Here is a 24,570-nt window from a genome sequence, read left to right on the forward strand (position 1 = left end):
TTTGACTTCCGTTTGGCCCATTTAAAAAATCAACACAAATATCCATACACATGCTTATGTAAATTTCTGAAATATAAACATTTTTGTGCAATTTTTCACACTTCTTGAAAGTTCTTGTTCTAGCCACTTTTTTTTAAATGACATTTTTCTCCTATTTTTGGAGCTGTGAACTGAATAGGTAAGCTTTGAAATGAACACCTTCATCTTCAATTTGGTGTTCAGTTTTCAGTTCAGTGTTCCCATCTACATTTTAGGTATGTTATTTTGTATAATGATCCTGATGCAGTGAATTTTCTCTTTGTATGGCTCTCTATTATCAAAAAAGCACTTTGAAAAGTAGCCTGAGAACATAAAATATGTACGTAATCCTCACTTAGTGCCAGTACTGAGACCAGCAACTTTGTTGATAAGCACTGTGTTTGTTAAACAAAGCATCACATCAGGGTTTCTGCCGGTTTGCCCTGGATCGGGCAAACCAGTTGTGACGGCGGCAGGAGGTTCTGCCCACCTGCCCGGATCTTCTGTTGCATGAGCATCCACGCGCGCATGAGCGAACCAGTAGTAAAATAAATTGAAACCCACCACTGCATCACATGGCTGTGAGAGACTTATGATTTCACTTCCCCTTTGGTTGCTAAGCGGACCCAAAGCTTTACATTTTACTTCCGCCTTCTCTGTTAACTCTGTTGGTGGCAAGCCAATTGCAAGGCACACAAATCAAATGACTTTGGGATGCTGCAGTGGTTGTAAATGCATACCAGTTGCAAATGGAAATCACGTGACTGCAGGTGAGAATTGGTCGCAAAGCTATTCTTTTATACCGGCATAACTTTGAACATTAAACAAAGCAGTCCGTAAGCAAGGACTACCTGTTCTTCATAAAGGAAAGAAGCCAGCCATTTCTACCCCCAGCTTTAGATACAATTAAGCTCTGCTTAAATCAGAAGACGGCACTGTCTCTGTCAGACCTAATGCCTGAGGCCTCTTTTTTCCTTTCCCCCTCGCAGTGCTCAGCATTGATCGCATGGAGAATCACACCCATCTCAGAAGACGCTATCCACGTTATCACAGTACCCTCTTCCGTGGCCAGGCCATGTGGGATCCCCATACACATATAGTCCTCCCTCACTCCATCCTCACCCCCCACAAAATAGAAGGTAAGTGACAATTTTTTTCTGAACTCCCCCAGGCCTGCTTCAAAAAAATAAAAAACCTGAAAAAAATAGCATCCTTTTTCCCATCCTTCCCAAAATGTGCTTTAACAACTCTTTTTTCCTTTTTTCTTTCTTTCTTTCTTTCTTTCTTTCTTTCTTTCTTTCTTTCTTTCTTTCTTTCTTTCTTTCTTTCTTTCGCTGTTCTTTGAATGATGCCACAGAGCAAAGAAAAGGCAAGGTTGAGGGTTTTCGTGTCTCTTTTGGACACCCTGAAAGAGCTGTGACTTAACTTCTTGCATCGGTGATTAATAGCTCATGAGCCAGAAGCTTTGTCTGCCATTAGAGAAGGGCCTAGTTGAACTTCTGGTCCCTGATTGGGAAGTCCCACCTACTCAGCCTTATAGCATTTATTTGACAAGATGGCTTTCCAGAGGCTTTTTTTTTCGGGGGGGGGGGGGAATCATTTTACTTCAGAATGACTAAGTGTGGCCTATTATGCTCCCAGAGATGCAGTGGCTCAGTGCTAAGAAGCTGAGCTTGTCAATCAGAAAGGTCGGCAGTTTGGTGATTCGAAACCCTAGCGCTGCGTAATGGAGTGAGCTCCCGTTACTTGTCCCAGCTTCTGCCAACCTAGCAGTTCAAAAGCACGTAAAAATACAAGTAGAAAAATAGGAACCACCTTTGGCGGGAACATAACAGCGTTCCATGAGCCTTTGGTGTTTAGTCATGTCGGCCAGCGGTGGTATTCAGCAGCTTCTGACCAGTTCTGGAGAACCGGTAGTGGAAATTTTGAGTAGTTCTGGTAAATACCACCTCTGACTGGCCCGCTATTCTCCATCTATTCTCTGCCTCCTGAATCCCAGCTGAGTCCCAGCTAATCAGGAGGAAATGGGGATTTTGCAGTAACCTACCCCTGGAGTAGGGTGGGAATGGAGATGTTACAGTATCCTTCCCCTGCCACGCCCACCAAGCCATGCCACGTCTACCAAGCCATGCCCACAGAACCAGTAGTAAAAAATTTGAATCTCACCACTGATGCCGGCCACATGACCATGGAAACGTCTTTGGATAGTGCTGGCTTTTTGGCTTTGAAATGGAGATGAGCATCGCCCCCTAGAAATGGGAACAACTAGCACATATGTGTGAGGGGAACCTTTGCCTTTACCTTATGCTCCCAGGATATAGCTGAGATCTGAATATACAATCAACTTATTCCATCTGGAACTACCTTTCAGATATGTTAGACTAGACCTTCCATCATCCCCAGTCCAACACATCAGGAACAGGCAGATTAGGGAGGTTGATTTAAGATCCTTGGGAAATAACACAGTCTCAGGTCTTTCCTTCCTTGGCCTTTATCTTTCTTCAAAGGCAACTTCTTGTTTCTATTGATTTCTTCTTGTTTTGCTGTCTTGATTCCAGCTCCCACCATGACAATAGCTGCATTAATTAATACTGAGCCCAATGTCACCATGGAAAGTCCTCCCCCAAAGCATTCTCTGCAAGAACCTGAGCCTGCTGTGACCATCCTCATTCTCATCATTTATCGCACCCTTGGTGGACTTTTGCCTGCCCGCTACCAGGTGGATCGGCGCAACCTTAGGTATTAGTCTTCCTTCTCTACTGAGTTCTTTGCAGCCTGGCATGTTCCTACCAACTTTAAATGCCTGTGAATCGTTTTACGGATAAAGGCAATTTGTTTGTGATCAACAAGATCACAATTGGATTGTTGGGACACTGGATATCAGTATCGCTGACTGAAACAATCCAGCCTTGATGGTGTTGGCAAGTAACAATGCTTCTTGGTTCCATACAGGTTGCCCAAAAACCCTGTGATGAACTCCCCCATTGTGACTGTATCTCTGTTCAGCAACCACACTTTTCTGCAGAACAGTTTGGAGGAGCCACTCATGCTAGAATTCCGCCTGCTGGAGACAGCTAACCGCAGCAAGCCCCTCTGTGTTCAATGGAATCACTCTAGCCAGTAAGTTGACTGTGGGTCAAGTCCCTCTTCAATGGAGCCATGTATCCAGGTATCTTCAGGCTTCTGGAAAGGCTTCTGGAAGCCATGGCCCAGATTGTGGTCCTTCAAGGTAGAAAACATAGGTTCTACTCTGTTGCTCCCCCTGCTGGTCTTTCCCAGATAACTTGGACTGCAAATCCCATTGCTCACAGCTAATTCATTGATCGCTGTATTGAATGGTTTTGCTATATTGAATGGGTATGATATAGCAAGTCTATGGAAAATGCTTTCACTGAGTTCTCCTCTATGCAGTGACCTCAGGTAATTCATAACTTCCAAGTTAAAAAAAAACCATTACATTTGAATAATCTCCAAAGAATGAGAACCATTATGTATTGGGACTCACAGTAAAAACAGTATCATTTCTGATTTCCAAACATTCTAAACATTTTACTGATAAGGACTTGGAAATCCCAACAGGGAGAAACAATTTGGCCATATAGATATCACAGAAACTTGATGGGAATTATGATACTACTTGGAATTGTAACTAACAGAGAATATTATCTGTCAAAAATATAGGCCCAAGATATAAGGAGGTGGGATGGCATGGTAGGTGAAGGTACTATGTATCTGTAAAAAAATACAGATCATTGAATATTGGAATCCTGTTGAAAACACATGGATAAGTACAAAAGGAGTTAAAGTAAAATACCAGTGAGGTCATTTACTACACAGGTTTACTACAAATAGAAGATGAGGCAATTCCATGATGAACAATTGAAACAATTGAAATATTTTCCAGAAATAGTGGGAATCTGGCAAGAAAACTTTTATCAGTTGAAGAAACGAAAACAATGGAAAATATTTCTGGAATTCAGGCTAATGAGATGTACTGATTCAGAATTTATTAATCACCAGCTTTTGTATTTTTATGCTTAACAACTAGGCTATTAACTTAACAACTGCAATGAATCACTTAACAAATGTGGCAAGAAAAGTCATAAAATGGGGCAAAACTCACTTAAACTTCTCACTTAGCAATATAAATCTTCGGCTCAATTATAGTGGTACATTTAGGACTACCTGTATATAATATAAAACAGACACTAATAATTAAGGATTACAAATTGTCAGGCCAAGTATGTAGGGACAAAATTAAGGAGTCTGAATCTCAAAATGAAAAATTATAATCCCTTTATGTATTTTATCTGTTTCCAGACTGATATAGATCTTTGATCTGTTTAGAGTTTTTAATAACAATTTGGATTGCACTGAACGTGAAAACAATTTTGGAAAAAGGGAGAGAATTCTAACAAGTTATTGGCTTCTAGATTTAAACCAGAGAAGTAATGCAACATTATACGATTCACTTGGAATGCAGATGGAAATGTCTGTACAGATTTCAAACTCATTAATTAACATAATGAATTAAATTGAAAATTGAGTTTTATTTCAGTCTGCATAATAACAATTACTTATCAACAGAAAAGGAGATAGATTTGTTTTCTTTTATCTTTTTAAAGGTGTGTTTTGGAATTTTATCTCCTATAGACTATAGGTGTGGAGTCAGTTAAGATAGCATAGTGGCAATTGGTTTTCTTTGGTCTCGCCTGTGGAATCCACTCTGTTGAGAATAAAATTAATCAAATTCAGGCATCTGCTGCTAGAGGCCTCAACTCAATTCCCAGCATTCCCCAGCCAATTGAGGTCTACCCAGTTGCTATGGTTCAAAAACACTGGCTTAACCTATGATATTGGAAGCCACATCTGGCATAAATACGGTCATCATCTTACATTCATCACAGTATCTGTATTGTGATATATGCTTGTCTCTAAATAAAAAACCCAAACATTAACAATCTTTCTTTTGAACCCCATCTTTTTACGGATCTCTTTGTAACTGCAGGATTGAGCCCACTGGCTTCTGGACAGCACGGGATTGTGAACTTGTGCACCGAAACACCACTCATGTCCGCTGCCATTGCTCCCAATTCGGTACTTTTGGGGTGCTGATGGACAGCTCCCACCGAGAGGTAACTGGGTTTCTTCAAACAAAGAGCATCTGCTCTTTAGCAGCACATGAAAAAGTAATTTGTAGGGGTGAAGACATCAGGAAAGAAAATGCCCAGTAGATGTACACCTCAATTTACAACCATTCAAAGTTACAGTGGTACTGAAAAAAGTGATTACAATCACTTATAACTGTTGTAACATCCCATTGTTGCATGGTCAAAATTGCACTTGACATGTATTTATTATGGCTGCAGCATCCCAGAATCATATGATTACAATTTGCAACCTTTCCAACTGGCTCACAACAAGCAGCCAATGGGAGAAGCCCGATTCTCTTAATGACTGCATGATTCATTTAACTATTGCAATGATTCACTCAACAACCATGGCAAAAAGATAATAAAATCGGCCATGATCTACTTAACAACTTGCCTTGCTTAGCAACAACAATTCTGATCTCAATTGTGGTCATAAATTGAGGTCTACCTGTAATCATAGAATATATTTGGCCCCTTATGTGTTTGTTGATTAGATGTTGAACTACATTTACTACATAGGATGAGAGAATATGTAACTTCTTCCTCTTACCATGTAATATGGAATCATTTTTTCACCCCATAACATTATTTACATTATTACAGGATGAGGAGGGAAAAAACCCTTTAAGAACATTTGCTGTTTAAGATCATTGGGCAAAACAGAATTCACTTCTGTTCACAATTTTAACTTTTAGTTATAAAATCAGAACTTTGTGTATCCGCTGTATATATAAATGTTATGTTGCATCTCTTTTGGTCCTAAAAGAACAGAGCTGAAAAAAGGACATACTGGTAGTTAGATAGGTGACAGTTTAACAAAATAATTTTAAGGAAGATGTACGTAAGTGAGGGGGAAAACCTGCATGCAACTTTGCCTTATCATTATGAGGAGAAATAAGAGATGTATTAGCACATTTGCTCAATTTGTTTTATCAAAACTTAAATCTGGAATTAGACTTTCTCCTGGGTTTTCTTCTTTTGAAATTGAGGCGTGTGTGTGTGTGTGTGTGTGTTTTGATCTGTCTTAACTATATATGTTGTTTGTCATTCTTGAATAGGACATATACCTAAGTATACAATGCATACTCTGTCATGTGTAGTTCACTTCTTAGAAAGATATAACTGACACTTTTGTTCTACTCGCTGCATCCATCACCATTTATCATTCTATGCGATGCATATGTATTTTTCATTTTCAGAGTTGTTATCAGGCAGAAATTAGAGATAGAAATATTTTAAACAAAATATATATGGATTTATGCCTCAGCAGGTGGCAGCACCTGCCTGGCCTTTCCTCAGTCCTTTCCCTGAACTGGTTCAAGCCTAGTTAGTTCTTGGGTGGGAAGCTACCAGGAAACATCAAGATTAAAAGCTAGGCTGATAAAAAAGACACCCCTGTGAGAAGCCAGTGACAAACCACTGCTACACAATTGCCAAGAAAACAACATGGAGGTGTTCACAAACTTACCAGTAGTCAAACTTGACTTGAAAGAAGCATTATCTTTTAATACAAACCTTTATTTTTAATGGGTTTGATGCACGGTTTTCTTCATTGTGATGGGATAATGATTTTAAGATGTTGGTGTAATAGACATCTATGATGCCAACAAGCTACCTGACTTATCCTCTTGTGTTTGGTTTTTCCTTACAGCAACTGGAAGGTGACTTGGAGACGCTGGCCATTGTGACTTATTCCTTGACATCTCTTTCTCTTCTATGTCTGCTGCTGACCTTCTTCTTTCTGATATGCCTGAAAGGTCTCAAGTCCAATACTCGGGGAATCCACTGCAATATTTCTGTCACTCTCTTCTTCTCTGAATTGCTGTTCCTCTTGGGTATCAATCGTACTGAAAATCAGGTGAGATGGGACAAAGGAGAGAAGTAAGAGCCCTGGTGGGTAATATATTAGGAATCAAGTGGGAGCTTCATTGGATGGAAAATAGTAGGCCTAAGAAGACCTTATGTCCCAGAACTTGAAAAGTAGGAAATTGGGGTTATGAAATTAGTGAGTCTGAAACTGGGCAAATTGTTCATATATTCGAATGTAAATGTATCCCATATAAATGTATCCCAGATTGTGGATATAAATTTATTAGACATTCATTTTATCGGATATAGCAATAGCAATAGCAGTAGACTTATATACCGCTTCATAGGCCTTTCAGGCCTCTCTAAGCGGTTTACAGAGAGTCAGCATATTGCCCCCAACAATCTGGGTCCTCATTTTACCCACCTCGGAAGGATGGAAGGCTGAGTCAACCCTGAGCCGGTGAGATTTGAACCGCTGACCTGCTGATCTAGCAGTAGCCTGCAGTGCTGCATTTAACCACTGCGCCACCTTGGCTCTTATTTTTTGAAAATAAAAAATAATGAGGATGAAAATAATGAGGATTTTGAAATCCTCATTCAATATCCAGCAATCTCTGCAGCTAGCTGTGGTGATGTCCAAAAGATGATATTCATGGTGATATCACGCATAAATGTTGCAATTATGTACTTGCAATTTGATGTTTGACATACAAGGATGTAAGTCACGATACATGTCTGATCATTTTATTTACTTGTTTATTATTTTAGCAAATTTATACTCCCCAGAAATGACTCTAGCTCCTGATTCTCCTCTGTAGATGTCAGTGCCAAACACCACACTCTGTGCACCAGTGGTAATCATGTCAATGAAACAATTTAAATCAGAAGGAATGTGGCACTGCAATGTGACAGACACCCTCACACACACACACACGAACGCAAAGAATTTAAGAAAAGTGTTTTGCAATATTAATGCCAGAACAAATCAGTCATCTAGAAGCATAATGTTTAGAGGACGTTATTTGGATGATGTTGATTTTACTTTTTCAGTTCCTCTGCACTGTAATCGCTATCCTGCTGCACTACTTCTTTCTCTCTACTTTCGCTTGGCTCTTTGTGCAAGGCCTTCATATTTACCGCATGCAGACTGAAGCTCGCAACATTAACTATGGAGCTATGAGGTTCTATTATGCCATTGGCTGGGGGGTCCCTGCCATAATCACTGGTAAGTACAGATGTGCTTAAAACAAAACTGCTTTCTCCAGCACACTCTACAGATCTCTTAGCTACTAAAGTTCTTGTGTCTGTAACCTTTAACTTGGTGAAAAGGTGCATTGCAGGAAGAGAGGGAGAGAGAGTGTGTGTTTGTGTGTGTGTTGTTGCAGCTGGAAAGCTGTCCAAATTTAGGAGAACCTGTATATAATCCTTAATTCCCAAATTACATTTTATTGATTGCCAGTCCTTAAAATATGCCAAAAGTTGTTATCGTATAAGTATTCTCAACTTTCACAGTTCAAGATCCAGTTTACTTTTATGAGGTGATTAGGAAGAATGTCAGGGATAAGGATTCTCAGTAACTATGCAGATAAATGAAATCTTAAGTAAGCCTTGTGGATAGTTTTGCTTGCAACATTCCAGCTTTTTCTTCATCAGAACCAAGAAAATCCAAAGGGGAGAAGAGCATTTCCAGAGGCAATTAATCTTGATCAGGGGCATGGAAATTATAGTATAGAATTTATCTTTTCTTTTTTTTTAATCAGGATTATCAGTTGGTTTGGATCCAGAAGGCTATGGGAACCCAGATTTCTGCTGGATTTCCATCCATGACAAACTGATTTGGAGTTTTGCAGGGCCCATAGCTCTTGTTGTTCTGGTAAGCACTTCTCATGATTGATTATATTAATCTGTTCTGCAAAACTCCTGAATAATTGGAGCCATGCAAATGTCCAGTTGCTTAGCCAAGATGCTAGGTTGAAGCCCTTCCTTTTCCATTCTCAGCATATCTTCTCTCTGATTTGCCATCCCCATGCTTCCTTTTTTTGCCATGACTATGTGGGCTTTTACACCATGCTCTTTTTTCTACTTTCTACTATTTTGTCTTTCTTTTCCTTTTAGCATCTCTCTCATGCTACTCCTGAATCTTTTGAAAGGGCTGGGGAACTCCTCTTTTGTGCTTTCTGCACTTTTTGGGGTCTATCACAATTCTAGAAAGGAATTAGTGCACAGAAGGCTTGTATTCAGAATCTGATCATGTTAGCTATACCAGATAGTTATCCTTCGAAGGAAGGTATGTCTGGAGGGGAATGGCATAGGGAGGATAAAGTTGGTGAGCAATCTGTTTTGCTTAGTGCCAGAGCTACTGTTACTAACCACTGAGTTTGTTTCCAGATGAATGGGGTTATGTTTCTTCTGGTGGCAAAGATACTGTGCTCGCCAGGACAAAAGGAAGCGAAGAAGAAAGCTGTGCTGTGAGTATTAACAACAGTCATTACAATGATCTGCTAAGGCAAAAAACTTGCTCTGCAGCTTAACCTTTGTTGCAAACATTAGTTCATCAATGTTCACCTTCTCCTTAAGTGTTTTTCCTCTTCTAATTAAAAATAAAAACACTTTGCCTACTGTCAGTCTTGAGAAATTCTGCTTTCCAGTCTTCCAGATGTCCTCTGCCTCTTCAAAAATGATGTTGCTGGAGGCAGGAACTGTGAATCTTAACACTGCTCACTTATTGCTTGAGTCATGTATGTTGGGGGTGTTTTCTGGCATGTTTTATCGGTCCATGTCTGTACTATGATGGCTAACGCTACTGATCTTTCTGCAACAGTATCTCAACCTGTAGTTTAACCATATATTCTAACTTCCATGTCTGCCTCTCTGGGGGGTTCTTTCTCTCTGTATGTCTCCAGCATGACGATGCGAAGCTCCTTCGTTCTGCTTCTAGTTATTAGCACTGCTTGGCTCTTTGGTCTCTTGGCTATCAACAACAGTGTCCTGGCTTTCCACTACCTCTACACTATCCTCTGCAGTCTTCAGGTAACTCTCTGGACTAGGTTGATGGTTGGGTGAAAACTATGGAGCCATCAGAGAGGAAGGTGTCTCTGTTCTGCTGGCAACTATCCTGCAGAGTTCGCTAACCCTCAGCAGTTCTCCAGACAAACCTTGAAGCTGCTGTCTGAGAAACATTTCTCTTTCACTTATGCTAAAGATATTGAAATATTCCTTGATTCAAGGCACCGGGTCTACAAATCCCCCTGCATGCTTTCATGGGTAGTCTTCTGTGCTGAGCTAGGCTGACTGCTCCATTTTTCTGCGCTAATGGTATACAGTATAACCAATTTGCAGAAGACAGCAAGAAGTACATTATTATTATTTTTAACTTCATAAGTATCATTAGACAATAAGCACCAATCACAGAGCAAATGGGATGATGAAGGATGATAGTCTATCAATTGGGAATGAAAATGCTGGATAGATAGTATTTAATTATATTAGAAAGAGCAATTAAGGATTAAGTGAACAGAAAGGGAAGAATCAAATCTATAAATCTAACAGCCATAATGGATAATTTCTAAGAGATGAACTAGCAGAAGCCAGAGGGGGGGAAATGAAGAGTGAATTTGACTGAATGTGGGTATGAATTCATGCTTGAACTTGCACCCTGACAATAGGAAAGGTAAAATGCAGATGCTTCTCCATTTTTATTTCATCTGTGGATTGCACCCAGTAGCTTTGTTTAGGGTTGCCCATTCTCTATTAGGAGAGGATGGCTGGAAAGATCTGCAGCCAGGTCACCATGACTATATTGTGGTGATAAAATTGCTCACAATCACTTAATATCGACTCTTATCAACAGAATCTGTTGTTGCAATGTTGCCTGAAATTCCTTTCAGCCCATAGAGTATAATGAAGTGAAGAGGGTGCTTTCTAGTGTTATGTCCACTGCCACTTAAAAACTTGATTCATGTTCTTGCAGCTCCTTTAAAGTACCATGGAGGAATGTAATAAGTGTGGGCCACAAAGTAGCCAACACTCTTTGAGGGATGATGATTTGCCACCTTCCTTGAATGTGTAGGATCACTCCAAGGAGCCACCAATTTTCGACAATTCTGGTCTGGTCTCCAATTTGTAATCTTAGTGGGAAGCCAGATATGAAGAAGCAGATTATTTGGACTGAATCCGTCTACATTCAGACTCAAGCCAGAGTAGATATGACATTGGTCAGTACAGTTGATTATATTTGTTGGGTTCTGGTTTGAGGGAGGGCATCCTTTTCAATCTTTTTAGATTTCTCAGCAATATTTGAGACAGTCAACCAGAATATCCTGTGAAACCTTGGAGCTGGGGGCACTGTACTTCAATAGGTTCACATCTTCCTGAGAGGACACAATTCCAGCTGGTAGCAAAGAAAGAATAGCCCAATGTTCACATGTGGGCTCTTTCTTCTCCTGTTTAGCATCTATATGAGATTGCTGGGAGGGATCATCTATTAATTTAGGGCAAGACATAATCAGCACACTGACTATACACAGTGTTACATCTTCATCCCATAAAATGCTGAAAATGCTCTGGAAATTTTGACTTTATATCTGAATGCTGATGGGGATGAACCAAGGCAGAGTTATTGTTTATGCAGAAGGATTATCTGTAAGTTCCAGTTATAAATTCCAGTTATGAAACAGGAGATCCATAACTTGGGATTCATCCTGCATTCACAGCTATTGCTAAATAGGCAGGTGGAAGCTGTGGTCAAGAGGGCTTTTTCCAACTTCAGTTGGTGCACCAGAGGAAATCCTAGCAAGAGTGACTTATGCACTTAATACCACTAGCTGGATTACTGCACTACACTCTACTGTATATATGAGGGCTACCTCTGAAGTTCACTCTAAACTCCAATTGGCCCAAAATGCAGTGGCTTGTTTCAGTGGTGGGTTCCAAAAATTTTCGCTACTGATTCGGTGGGCATGGCTAGGTGGGGGGCACATGACTGAGTGGGTGTGGCCAAATTGACATCACTCATGCCCACCAGTCACATGCCCCCCACCTAGCCATGCCCACAGGAAAAGGTAGGAAAATTTTTAGGATTTTTCCCTATCTACCCCTGCCCTCCCTTCACCAGTTACTCCCATTTCCCCTCTTCCTCCCCCACCACTGCCTCTTTGGTTGCTTCCCTTCCCTGGCAGCTGGTCCAGAGTCCGGAAGGAAAGTTAACTGGAATTTTCGGTGGCCCACAGCCAGCCGCCGCTACTGGGAAGCTGCTAGCTGGCAAAGAAGCCTCCAGCCACCACCTCTTTGAGAGCTGCTTTGCAAAGTGGCTTTCAAAGAAGCGGCAGCTGGCCACAGACTGCTGCCTCTTTGAGAGTCACTATGCAAGGTATTGGGGCGACCAAGTGGCGACCAGGTGGGCGGAGTGGCCAACCAGCAACAGGGGGACCAGTTCGGGGGCATGGCCAGCCAGCCATTGCTACCGGTTTGCTGAACCGGTGTGAACCAGCTGAATACCACCTCTGGCTTGTATGTTGCTAGACCAGACTCATCATAATAATATAACACCTATAATGTACTGTAGAGTCACTGCATTGCTTGCCAGGATATTTCTGGTGTAGCTCAAAGTGCTGAGTTTAACCTATAAGACCCTATGTAGTTTGGAACCTGGTTAATTGCAGGACCTCTTTCTCCCTATAGAGGTGACTTATACAGCGCACTTCTTGCATGTACCCCAGAAAAGTCCTCAGGTTTCCTGAAATAAATGAGACAATGTTTTGCAGATGCAGTCCCCATATTCTGAATACCTTCCCTCTTGAAACTAGATTAGCACCCTCTCTGTCGGCATTCCCAAAATCATTCATACCAAAGTATTTCAGAGGACATTTAGGGATTGAAGCATGCCATTATTTACACTCATCTGCATTTTTATTGCACTCTTATTTGTTGTATTGACTTTTTGTATTTACTTCGTTGTTTTGGCATTTTATGCCTTTATTAGTGTAAACATTGAAGTTTACAGTAAGTTACTTGATACTACCGGTTGCCTATTTGTTTCAGGACTGTTCATTTGCTAATTTACTAAGACTTTCTTTGGCTCTACTGAGTCCTAAGGGCATATAGTAGATTAAGATGCTTCTGCTCTGATTTTTTTTTTCTGGTGTATTGTTCATAAATAAACCAATTCCTCCCTCTAGTGGAAAATAAATCATTACATTTCCTTTGGCTACAGGATTTAAGAATAACACAGCTTAAACTCATGGGGATGGGAAGTTGCCCTCTGGAAACAGCCTAATTACCAATTTCAACATTTCTCACCATTGTCTATGCTCATCTTTGGCTGTTGGGCATTGAGTTCAACAACCCTTGGAGGGCTACAGTTTTCTTATTCCTATATGTGGATTATATAATAGGGAGGAAGGATTTGATTATCACATTCATACAATGGGATGCTAGGTGATCAGTTTTTGTTAATCCACCTCTGTATCTCATGAATGGTATTGGCTGGAAGGCTGAACTAAGCTTAAATCCTGGCTTTAGACTCTGGAGAATGACTGCCATGAGTATACATGGCCCTGTGACTGGTGATACAGGCAATCTGATCTGGATACTTTATGTTAGTGGTTTAGGGTGTCCGCTATTTTATTTTCAAACAAAATCATGTCTTCTTCTCCCATGTATTTCCTGAATCTTTTCCTATCTAAAGAAATCTATCTAGAGGTGGGGAGAAGTATACTTGTCCCAAATGTGGTTTTTCAAGAGGCAACTAGACTTTCTGGTTTTTCTTTGAAGACCTTTCACTTCATCCAAGAAGACTCTTGAAAAAGCACCTTTGGGACAAACCTGGATGACTGAGAATCCCCATAGACGAGAAACATCCAGTGGAGGCCATTTCCTGGAAGTATCTCCCATGATCTAGAGTGGTTCTCTCTCTTTTTCTCTGCAGGGTTTGGCAACACTGATTCTATTCTGCGCGTTGAATAAGGAGTTCCTGGAAGCCTGGAAAGGGGCCTGCCTGGCCAAGAAAGGCGAAGAAGCCCCCAGAAGTGGCCAGGTATGGACTGGGTGAAGATAAAAAGAGGTTCATTTGTTCCAAGTCTCCCCATTCAAATAGACCTTTCCCCTAATGAGTCCTTAAGCAATGCCTTATGTATTCACTTGATTACTATTTATTCTTTACACTTTATTCTATTTATTCACTTCACTACTATAGGCCAGGGCTTTGATATATTTGAGTGACTGAGGCCTTCTTCCTAGTACTGAAGCCGGTCCTCATGACAGGTTATCATCTTAATATTACAGACAGTCAAATACATCCATCTTGTTGCTTTCCTATGTTCTTCTTCCATGTCAGGGCCACAACGCCTACAACAACACAGCACTGTTTGAGGAGAGCGGGCTCATTCGTATCACCTTGGGAGCCTCCACAATCTCGTCGGTTAGCAGTGTGCGCTCAGGCCGTACTCATTCTAGTCAGCGGGGCTACCTCAGGTAGGAAGCTTATCCACTACACGTCTGAATGCATGCTTTGGCTTGGTTTGGTTTTTCATATGGAAAGGTGGGATAAGTTTTAATAAGGAAATAAATAAATTTATCTGAGGAGAATTGTCTGTGGCAAGGGTACCATTTCTTCTGGGGTCCATTGCAGTCTCCTGGGCCTTAAATAATGCATTGTGTCCTGCGTGTGAGCAGAGGAATGAAAGCAGTGGTGAAATTCAATTTTTTTTTACTACAGGTTCTGTGGGTGTGGCTGGTGGGTGTGGCTTGGTGGCATGGCTTGGTGGATGTGGCAGGGGAAGGATACGCCAAAATCTCCCATTCCCACTCTGCAGCCAGCCAGAGGTGGCATTTGCCAGTTCTCTGAACTACTCAAAATTTCCGCTACTGGTTCTCCAGAACCTGTCAGAACCTGCTGGATTTCACCCCTGAATGAAAGCCACTTAGGTAATAATGTACAAGTCTCATCATTATAAGTCCCATTGGTTGTTCTTCCCTCCATTCCCCAATATGTTCAGCTAGAGTTTCATTGAGGCCTAGTGGGTATACAAAATGGATGTTGACAGAGGGAGATGAATTGTACAAAGAAGTAATCCTTGTGATTCTGACCCAATGGCTTTAAAAAAGCTCTCCACCACTCCATTCACATATATTTTCAGGCTTTAAAAGATAATAAAGATGATCTTATCTGAATCATCTCATTTCCCTGCACTAACCAGCCGGATGGCTTTGGAAACTAATAAGCAGAGGGGCAACCTTTTCCTGCTGTAGTTTCACATCAATTTATACAAAATGTCAGGTAGCCCCTGAAGGTAGTAAGTCAATTTACTCTTCTGTAACCATCGGTAGCTTTATGACCATGATTATGGTCATAAACCTCCTTTTAAATCAATCACCATATCCATAATCCCTTTTTACAAATATGTCACATTTACGTATTTGACATTTACTTATGAATCCCTAAACAATTTAGGACTGGAATTCAAGAGAATGTCTTACCATCCCCTATATAGATCTTTGTAATCTCTAATTTGGAGGATTTGGCTCCCCAAACTATGTCACGTGCTCTACATCCTTTGACTCTGTACTTGATTTCAGTCAAGAAAAGAGCCCTTTCTTTGGCATGTCCTCTTTCCAAGCCAGGGGTGAAATCCAGCAGGTTCTGACAGGTTCTGAAGAACCAGTAGTAGAAATTTTGAGTAGTTTGGAGAACTGGCAAATACCACCTCTGGCTGGCCCCAGAGTGGGGTGGGAATGGGGATTTTGCAGTATCCTTCCCCTGCCATGCCCACCAAGTGATGCCCACAGAACCAGTAGTAAAAAAATGTGAATTTCATCACTTCTCCGAGCACCATTGGGGCAACCATGACTTGGATGATTGGCAATCTCCATAGACATCTCTCTCCAGAAAGAAAACACATGAATATTCATTAAAATTGAAGGATCTTTTTACTCCTGGTCATTTGAAAACTGATGCAGATACAATTGTTCTTCTAATGGGATTTGTGTGTGTGGTATTATGATATGCACTGCCTTTTTATAATGTAAACTAAAAGATTATATTTATGTACCTAAAATATGGCCCAATTGTCTGCCTACCTCCACCCTCCCCAAGAGGGGCAGGATGAGAGTTCAGAAGGAGGAAGGGAGCAGGTCCTGCATTGCAGTGCCTATTCATGAAGAACATCAGAGTCATTGGTGCTACATATCAACTTCCTTTGCTTTTTATGCAGCAGAGGTAAGATTGAGGTCTTCCTCACACCAGCCTTCCCTGTTCTGACGGATTGGTAGCGGCTGGTTTTGAACAGTATTTATCTAAGGCACAGCAGTTTTTCAGGGCTTAGAATAGATTCTGGCTCTGAAACTGTTCAGAAGTGCCTGGGACTTTGGCTTTTGGCTGATCTCAGTGGATCTAGGTATGTTCTGTGTTTTGAGTTTCAGAGAGAACATGATAGCACATCAAGGCTCGGCTCTGGATCACAATTTGCTCAACCATGCTGGCCCCACTGACCTTGACGTAGCCATGTTCCATCGCGATGCAGGTCCAGGTAAGGGTAGCTTCTCATAGATATAAAAGAGAGGTTTCTTGCTCCTGGATCTAAAGCAGAGATCCCAACTTGACATAAAAATATCACTGATGCTGCCTATCAAATATTTCTGATGCCAAAGACTGTGAGTATCCACAGCTTTTCCTAAGGAAGGACAGGTTTATGCCTAACCAGATCTTTCTTATTGAAACATCTTGTTGGCACACTGGCTTGAAGTGGCATCATTGTGACTGATGACATGCTTTGTGATTTTGAATGTTGATTATAGCGGAGATTGTAAGGTCAACCCACCCTTTCCATTTTGCAAGCTATTTAACTTTTGGGTGATTCATATCCTGGGAATCTGTTCCTCCTTACTCTTCTTCCCCCTCTTCAAATATCCCCTTTCTTATCCAGATCAAGACTCGGATTCCGACAGTGACCTCTCGCTAGATGAAGAACGCAGCCTCTCAATTCCCTCTTCAGAGAGTGAGGAGAATGTGCATCTCCGGGGCAGATTCCAGAGGCCGTTCAAAAGGGCAGCCCACAGTGAGCGGCTTCTCACCAACCCTAGCGACACTGCACCCAAAGGCAAGTCCCAGGACTCTGAAAACATGCTGAGTCATGGGGGAGTGGGGGGGTGGGAGGTGGGAGGGAGGGAGCAGGGCTCAGGATGGCCAGAGCCTGAGGTTGACACAACATAGCTAACATCAGAGTAGAAAGGTCAAGGTTCACTTGATTGTGGGAATTCACCTTTTGCCTTAGCTTCTTGTCGCAAGTGACCTGTTCAGACATAGCATGGTGTATCAACTCAGGAGCTGTGTTTTGTTCATCTGGATTTCACTTCATTGTGTTGCATGAGGCTTTTACATTTTGATCTCTATATTTTACAATAACAACAATACACACAAACAAACATATAGGTATAATTACATGTTTATATGTTTTTCATCTATTAAGAAAAGGGAAACAGTAACACAGTATATTTATGATAAATCAGAAAACAAAAAGGCAGAGCAAAAAGCAAAGGAAGAAATATAAAAAAGAAAATTAAAAGATGACACGTGTTAGAACCATTGAGTAAATAGTACAATAGCATCAAGTCTTAAACAGTCTCAGCCAAATCCCATTGATCGTATTTCCCAGAGCATTGATAGGAAGCAAACTTATATACAGTAGAAGATGTGACTAGGTATTCCACTGGAGCAAACATCTGTTTTAGCTGCTACTGCCCAAGTACAATAAATGCAAAGTTCTTCATACTTTGATAGGTTCCAAAATTTTGGAATTCATAATTCAAGATCACATTTGCTTCTTTGTCCTTTTTTAAATCACTCTGTTTACAATTCTGTGAATATTAAACCAATACTATGTCAGCCTAGAGCAAGGCTGTCAAACTCAAGGGCCAGGACCGGATCTGGTCCACAGGGTGCTTAGATCTGGCCTGGGGGGGGGGGGGCTCCCTGGAAACAGCGAAGGACTGGCCCATGGTGCTTCTGCCAGCAAAAATGGAACTCGGGAGGGGCCATGCACGGCCCTCCCGACCTGTGTTTTCAGATGCTTTGTCCTCCTGCAACTCTCTGGTTTCGTTTTTCACTGGGAGAGCGCTCAGGCCACCACAGCTGCCTCCAACATGAGTGATGTTGAAGTGGCCATGCCCCCTGCCCTGCCCTGAAGTGAAACACACCCTGATGAAGCCTTCAATGAAATTGAGTTTGACACCCCTAGTTTAAAGCAACACTAGAATGTATCAGAGACACTTCTGGCATTTATGATGAAGCAAAGCCCTTTGTTTGGCGCTCCTTTTAGCGTTATGGGGCTATTTTGCAAAACATCACATGAGAATCAGAAAGAATGATGACTTTCTCAACTGATTGGCTAAGAGTATATGTATTAAAATATATAATATATATTGGAAATGTGTTAAAAAAATAAGTATATTTTTCACAAGCAGATCGTTTTGAACTCCGTGTTATTGTAAAGTAAAATATAAGTATGTATTCAAATAAACTTGATAAATGTATGGCTCCTCTGCATATAGAATTCATAAACACTTTATAGAAATTTACAAAAAAAAAAGGTTATGATCTTCTCAAGGAGATGTCCAATATACTATTTGTAGTATAAGTGTGAAATATACAGTTGGGCAATTGGTAATTCTGAAGCATAACATGCCAGTGGGCTATGGCCCTAATAATTTCACTCCACTCATTGAAAACAACTTGATCAACTCAAGAAATGAGAATATACTGTGGCAAAGTGTTTTGTTAATTTATGAGATGTCCTGTGCTCTCCTTCTATACATCTGCAATGTTCTTCCCTAGATGTTGATGGCAATGATCTGATGTCCTATTGGCCAGCCCTGGGAGAATGTGAGGTACACCCCTGTTCTCTCCAGAAATGGGGTTCAGAGAGGAAGCTTGGATTTGATGTTAATAAGGATACGGCCAACAATAACCAGCCAGACTTGGCTTTAACCAGTGGGGATGAGAACTCTCTCACTCAGACCCAACGGCAGAGAAAAGGTGAGATGATTTAAAGCACAACCAGCCTACAATTAATTTCGGGTCACTCTCTCTTAGACTAACCTATTTTACATGGCTGTTTGCAGGATAATTTTGAGGTAGGCAATACTTTCAGGTAAAAAGGAGTGGCCACTCAGTCACATGATCACACCTATCATTTTGAAGCAGTGACCATGACTGCAGGTGTGCTGGCTGCAAATGTGTGGGCAAGGAACCTGTGTACACAATTCAGCTCAGTAACAGCTATCAGTCATTCATCAACAGAGTAACAAGTTACTATGCTTGGAATGGAGAACCCCCATCAATTTCTCCAGACAATGCATGATTTTCCCATGAGCCGTTGGACCAGGTAAACACTGACAAGGTTTCGTGACATCAGCACCCTTTCCCCATTCGTGGAGCAGACAGCAATGAGGGCATAGAGAGGAAGGGGAGGAAATGACACAGGAATCCAAGTCATGATTTGCATCAAAATTTACAAGCTTCTCTCTTGAGGTGCTTGTCCCTGAAGTTTCCCTCCCTTCTGACAATCTTCCATGTTCCCCAAGTTGTATACTCATCAGCTTCATTGATGTCTAGCCTAACCCCACTATGTGTCTCCACATGGCTATAAAGCCATTCCCTTCAGGCTAATAGCCTCTTACCCCAATCTCCCTGCCAAGAAGGTCTGAAAGTATCTTTCAGAACCAAACAAAGGAAGAAAAGCAACAGCATAGGAGACAAATGCCCCTCTCACAGCAAATACCATAGGTGGCGTAAGATAACTCAGGTGGAACTTGAAAGAAACATTACTTCTGGTTCTTCCCTGACATCCAGAAAACACAGCCAGGCCTAGGAAAACAAGGCATCAGACACAGGATCTCTCTCCCCACCCCAGCATGGAAAAGGTGCTTCCAAAACAATTCTTTGGAACACCATTGTTTATTTACATTTGGTAGCATATAACAATGTGCAAGTGAATATGTTCAGAGCTCTGGCACCAGAGATTCCACCGAGTGTTGTTTTGTTTCTCCACATTTGGAGCCATTGCTTCAGGTGGGTATGTATGCGGAAGGAGTGGCTGAAAACAGCATTCGTATAACAAATAGATTTTCATGCTATAGGTAGTCCTCATTTAGTGACCACAGTCAGGATCGGCAATTCAACCAAAATTGTTGCTAAGTAAAACTATGACTGTGTTTATAATCTTATTTTAGCTTTTCTTCAAAGAAGTGTGAAGAAAGAGGACGATTGGTTGAAAAGTTATTTTTTCATCACTGTCATAACTGGTCAATAAACAAAGCAGTCACTAAATAAGGACTACTTTAGTCACTTGGGGTCTTGCAGAACAATGCTCACTTATCCCCCTTCTCAGAGGCCCATAGATGCAGAACACTAGTCCTTCATTTCCATTGGCACATCCTTTTACTTCAGTGGTGGGTTTCAAAAAATGTTCGAACCTACTCTGTGGGTGTGGCCTCCTTTGTGGGAGTGGCTTGCCAGCCATGTGACCTGGTGGGAGTGGCTTGCCGGCCATGTGTTCTCGTTCTCTCTCTCTCTCTCTCTCTCTCTCTCTCTCTCTCTCTCCTTCCTTTTGTCTCTCTGTCCCTTTTTCCTTTTTTTCTTTCATCTCTCTCTCACTTTTTCTTTCTTTTTTCTTTTTTTATTTCTTTCTTCCTTTCTTTCTCTTTCTCTGTGTGAGTCTGTGTGCGTGTGTGCGTGTGTGTGTGCATGTGTGTGTGTGTGTGTGTGTGTGTGTCAGTGGTGGGTTTCAAAAAATTTTGGAACCTCTTCTGTAGGTGTGGCCTACTTTCTGGGTCCACTGGTGGAACCTCTTCAAACCGGTTTGGTAGATTTGACGAACTGGTTCTACCGAATAGGTGCGAACTGGTAGGAACCCACCTCTGGTTTACTTATATGGAAGGGAAAGTGCATTCTAGTACCTCCCCAGAAATGTATAAAGTTACCAGGTGCTATATGAGCTTTACTTCTGAACTGCATCATTGTGAAAAGCACTCTTCCTTTATAGCTTGAAGCTCCAGAACAACATTTCCTCAGATATGGAAATAGGCACCAACATTTTTTTCCCCTTTGCCTTGCTTCCTTAAATTTCTTATGTCAAGTTGCTAGAATCTAGACTCTGAATCGTCATGCTACTGCTCCTTCCTTCCTTAGTAAATGCTTGTTCTGATTTTTTTTTAAAAAATGATGTTTTTGCATATAAAATGGCTGAATGAATAGTTTTATGTTTATTGAGATATTAAAGCAAGACAGCAATAGTCATTTGTTGATTAAGTAGCAGGAAGAAATCAGGGTGGGTTTATTGTTTTTTCCCTTTTCACCTTCAGTGGGAGATGATTGCCACACTCTATAGTCAGCAATGACTAGCGAAGTAAAATCCACAAGGAATCCTTTCCTTTCTCTTCCTTCCTCCTCACCTTTGTTGTTTTTTTTTAAGGAAGAGAAGCAAAGGAATAGATATTGGTTTGAATCATCTTTAAGAAATGCTGTTAAAGCAGGAGGTCTTAAAGAAGGATTTGAATAGATGAGAGAAACAGACTGTTTGGGAAAAGGCAACTATGAGCCACAGTGGCGCAGTGGTTAGAGTGCAGTCCTGCAGGCTATTTCTGATCACCAGGCTCAAGGTTGACTCAGCCTCCCAACCTTCCGAGGTGGGTAAAATGAGGACCCAGATTGCTGGGAAAAATATGCTGACTCTGTAAACCGCTGTGAAGTGGTATATATAAGTCTAAGTGCTATTGTCTTCCAAACAAGGTAACAAGAGCCAGAAAAAGTGATTGGGACTGACTGATATCAAGGATTGGGAAAAGTAGAAAGAGAGAGAGAAGATGAGGGGGGAGGAGGAGGAGGAGGAGGAGGAAATCAGTGAAAAACATGTATGCATTTCAGACTAAAGTTGATCCAGAATAAGGAGGAAAAGAGTGCTGTTATAGAGATGGCAGAAAAAGAATTGTTGCAGGGATGTGTATCACATCAATGAAAAAAACCTGGAAATAATTCCAAGAGGAGAGGGACTTAGACTTCTCACTTGCTTCTACTCTGTTATTCAGGCATCCTGAAGAATCGCCTCCAGTACCCTCCAGCTTTGCAAGGCCTGTCATCTGTGGGCAGAATGACCAATGATCTTTCCTGGTACAAAACCTCCACCTTGGGTCACAGGGCGGTCCCGGCTGCTTCTTATGGCAGAATCTATTCAGGAACAGGCAGCCTCTCACAGCCAGCAAGTCGTTACTCGTCCCGGGAGCAGCTTGATCTGCTGATGAGAAGGCAGATGTCCAGAGATCAGCTGAGCCGAAACACCTCTGGAGAATGCCTAGAAAATATGGCAAGCAGACACAGGTCCCGGGACCAATTGGATGCCCTTATGAACAGGCCTGGGTCAAGGGAGCACCTGGACACAATCCTCGATCACCATGGATCTAGAGAACACCTTGCAAGCATACCCAGCAGGCATGGGTCTAGAGAGAATATAGGTGAAATAGCTACTGAGCGTGATCCAAGAGATCACAGGAACACTCTACCCAGAAGGCAGACATCTAGAGACCATCTGGATTCTTTACCCTGTAGATTTGGGTCACGAGAACAGCTAGACTGCGGTGGGGCAGTAAGAGAAATCTCTAGAGAATGGCTTAATACAATGCCTCTTAGGCAGGCCTCTAGAGATCGAATGGACACCTTGCCAGCCCGAGATACTTCTCGAGAACAGTTGGATCTGCTTTTTAGAGGGCAACCTTCAAGGGACCAACTAACATCAGCTAGGCATACTTCAAGAGAGCATCTGGACATAGTGCCTGGCAGGCAGGCTCCTTGGGAAAACATTGAGCCTCTTTCTAGGCAGCAACCTTCTAGAGAAAATCTTGAACTTCTCTCCAGAAGACTGACTTCTAGAGAAAATCTAGAAGCCATCCCTAGCCGTCACCCTTCCACAGAGCAATTAGACATCCTTTCTTCTATCCTAGCCTCTTTTAACTCTTCGGCTTTGTCCTCAGTGCAGTCATCCAGTACCCCCTCAGGCCCACAGACCACCCCCACCCCTTCTGTGGCACAGGCATCTTCTACACCTTCCATGCCATGCGCTTCACCACCTCGGTCTGCAACATCCCACAGTATTTCCGAGCTGTCACCAGATTCTGAGTAAGTGTTTCCCCTCTACTAACTACCCAAGTAAAATGAGTTATGTTTAGAAATTTAAACCTTCCTGTTGAAGGACAGCCTTGCTGAATTAGAAGAAGCTTCATTTCCTGGTTGAAGGACTTGCAAAGGTAATTGCATTTCAAGAGGTCTTTGGTGTTATCATAGGTCTCTCTCTGTGTGTGTCCTGTATTCAGTATGCCGATCATAGTTGAAGTTCACCATGATCTGAAGTTGTCTGACGTCAACTAGGGTTGACTGAAAGTTCTTGCTGGGAAGCTTTCAGCTTATAGATCATGAAAAGATAAATAGAAAAGCAACTTAGAATTTTAAAACTGTGCAAAAAATCAGAACCAAGAGACAATACAGGAATGAGGTCTTCTTACTCCAAAAATCCCCTTCAGCAGCAAGCACTAATTTGGAGCCCAAGCCAACCACTCAAACAAAGTTTTTATACCCTTCCAGAAGGCCAAAAGTAGGGGGAGAAATTCTCACCTCCAGTGATATAGTGTTCCACAAAGTTGGGTCCACAGCGGGAAAATCTCTTTTCCTTGACCATGTCCAATGGAATTCCTCAGTACAAGATGTCCATAGCAGGCCTCTTTCACTGGTGCGAGTGAGGTAAACTAGTCCCATTGGGGTTAGATGGTTCCTCAGATGCTTGCTGCAAAATTATGCAAAGGAGCATATAGCAGCACTGTGGTTTTTTTTTCCTTTGCCGTCATTACTTCTATAGTGTTCCACTTTATGGATGCAATCTATTTACTCCCTCCAGAACATACTAGACTAATGCTACTGCATCATAATGGGGAGAATGGCATGGTACTGCCAAGTTTCCCTTTGGCAGTCCTTCAGAAAGTGATATAATTTGGCAGCCAATGTCTATAAAATGGCATAAATGGAATAAAAGCAAATTAAACAAAACATGACTTATCTTAGTTGCTGGTGGGAATTTTCAACCAGTAGCAGTCAGCAAACTGTACAATGTAAATGTCAACTGTTTATAATTCACTGCATCTGTCATAGCATCTTCCAAAGAATACTGCAAATTATAATTAGTGAAATGCTAAACTCCAGCACCACTAACTGCAGCTCATAGGGACTACTTCAAGGGATTCATAGTTGAGACATTACTAGATGTTCCTTCCTCTCTATGTGGATCCCTAAATCCCACTCTGTCTATCTTGTTGCTGAGCACTTTCTATCATGCCAGCTCCTGGTTCCTTCTTGCTTTGACTGCAAGGCTTTGTGACCTGACACAATGGAAGATGCTCAATAATTCCGCCAGCTGATCCATAAAACCTCAATTCAGTTCCTGTGTAGATCTACAGCCACAGTTTTAAATTCCCTCAAACTAATATAGCTATGCCAAAAGTAGTCCCAGAGATGCTTTTTTTTCAAGAGGCAATTGGACTTTCTGGTTTTTCTTTG

General features: G+C 41.6%; 1 protein-coding gene across 1 annotated transcript in view; it reads left to right on the top strand.

Annotated features, from left to right (window-relative positions):
* The window catches only part of CELSR3 (cadherin EGF LAG seven-pass G-type receptor 3), a 155,008-nt gene that overhangs the window by 85,437 nt on the left and 45,001 nt on the right, over positions 1-24,570 (top strand). The window contains exons 20-35 of the mRNA XM_032239098.1: positions 1,008-1,157; positions 2,577-2,757; positions 2,971-3,138; positions 5,027-5,153; positions 6,823-7,052; positions 7,799-7,823; positions 8,031-8,205; positions 8,741-8,853; positions 9,369-9,448; positions 9,884-10,010; positions 13,906-14,013; positions 14,314-14,450; positions 16,398-16,504; positions 16,907-17,074; positions 18,808-19,008; positions 22,059-23,142. Of these exons, the coding sequence (XP_032094989.1) occupies positions 1,008-1,157; positions 2,577-2,757; positions 2,971-3,138; positions 5,027-5,153; positions 6,823-7,052; positions 7,799-7,823; positions 8,031-8,205; positions 8,741-8,853; positions 9,369-9,448; positions 9,884-10,010; positions 13,906-14,013; positions 14,314-14,450; positions 16,398-16,504; positions 16,907-17,074; positions 18,808-19,008; positions 22,059-23,142 (3,181 nt within the window). The remainder of the gene's footprint in view (positions 1-1,007; positions 1,158-2,576; positions 2,758-2,970; positions 3,139-5,026; positions 5,154-6,822; positions 7,053-7,798; positions 7,824-8,030; positions 8,206-8,740; positions 8,854-9,368; positions 9,449-9,883; positions 10,011-13,905; positions 14,014-14,313; positions 14,451-16,397; positions 16,505-16,906; positions 17,075-18,807; positions 19,009-22,058; positions 23,143-24,570) is intronic.

Source organism: Thamnophis elegans, chromosome 2 (assembly GCF_009769535.1).
Source record: "Thamnophis elegans isolate rThaEle1 chromosome 2, rThaEle1.pri, whole genome shotgun sequence".
Taxonomy (NCBI): Eukaryota; Metazoa; Chordata; class Lepidosauria; order Squamata; family Colubridae; genus Thamnophis; species Thamnophis elegans.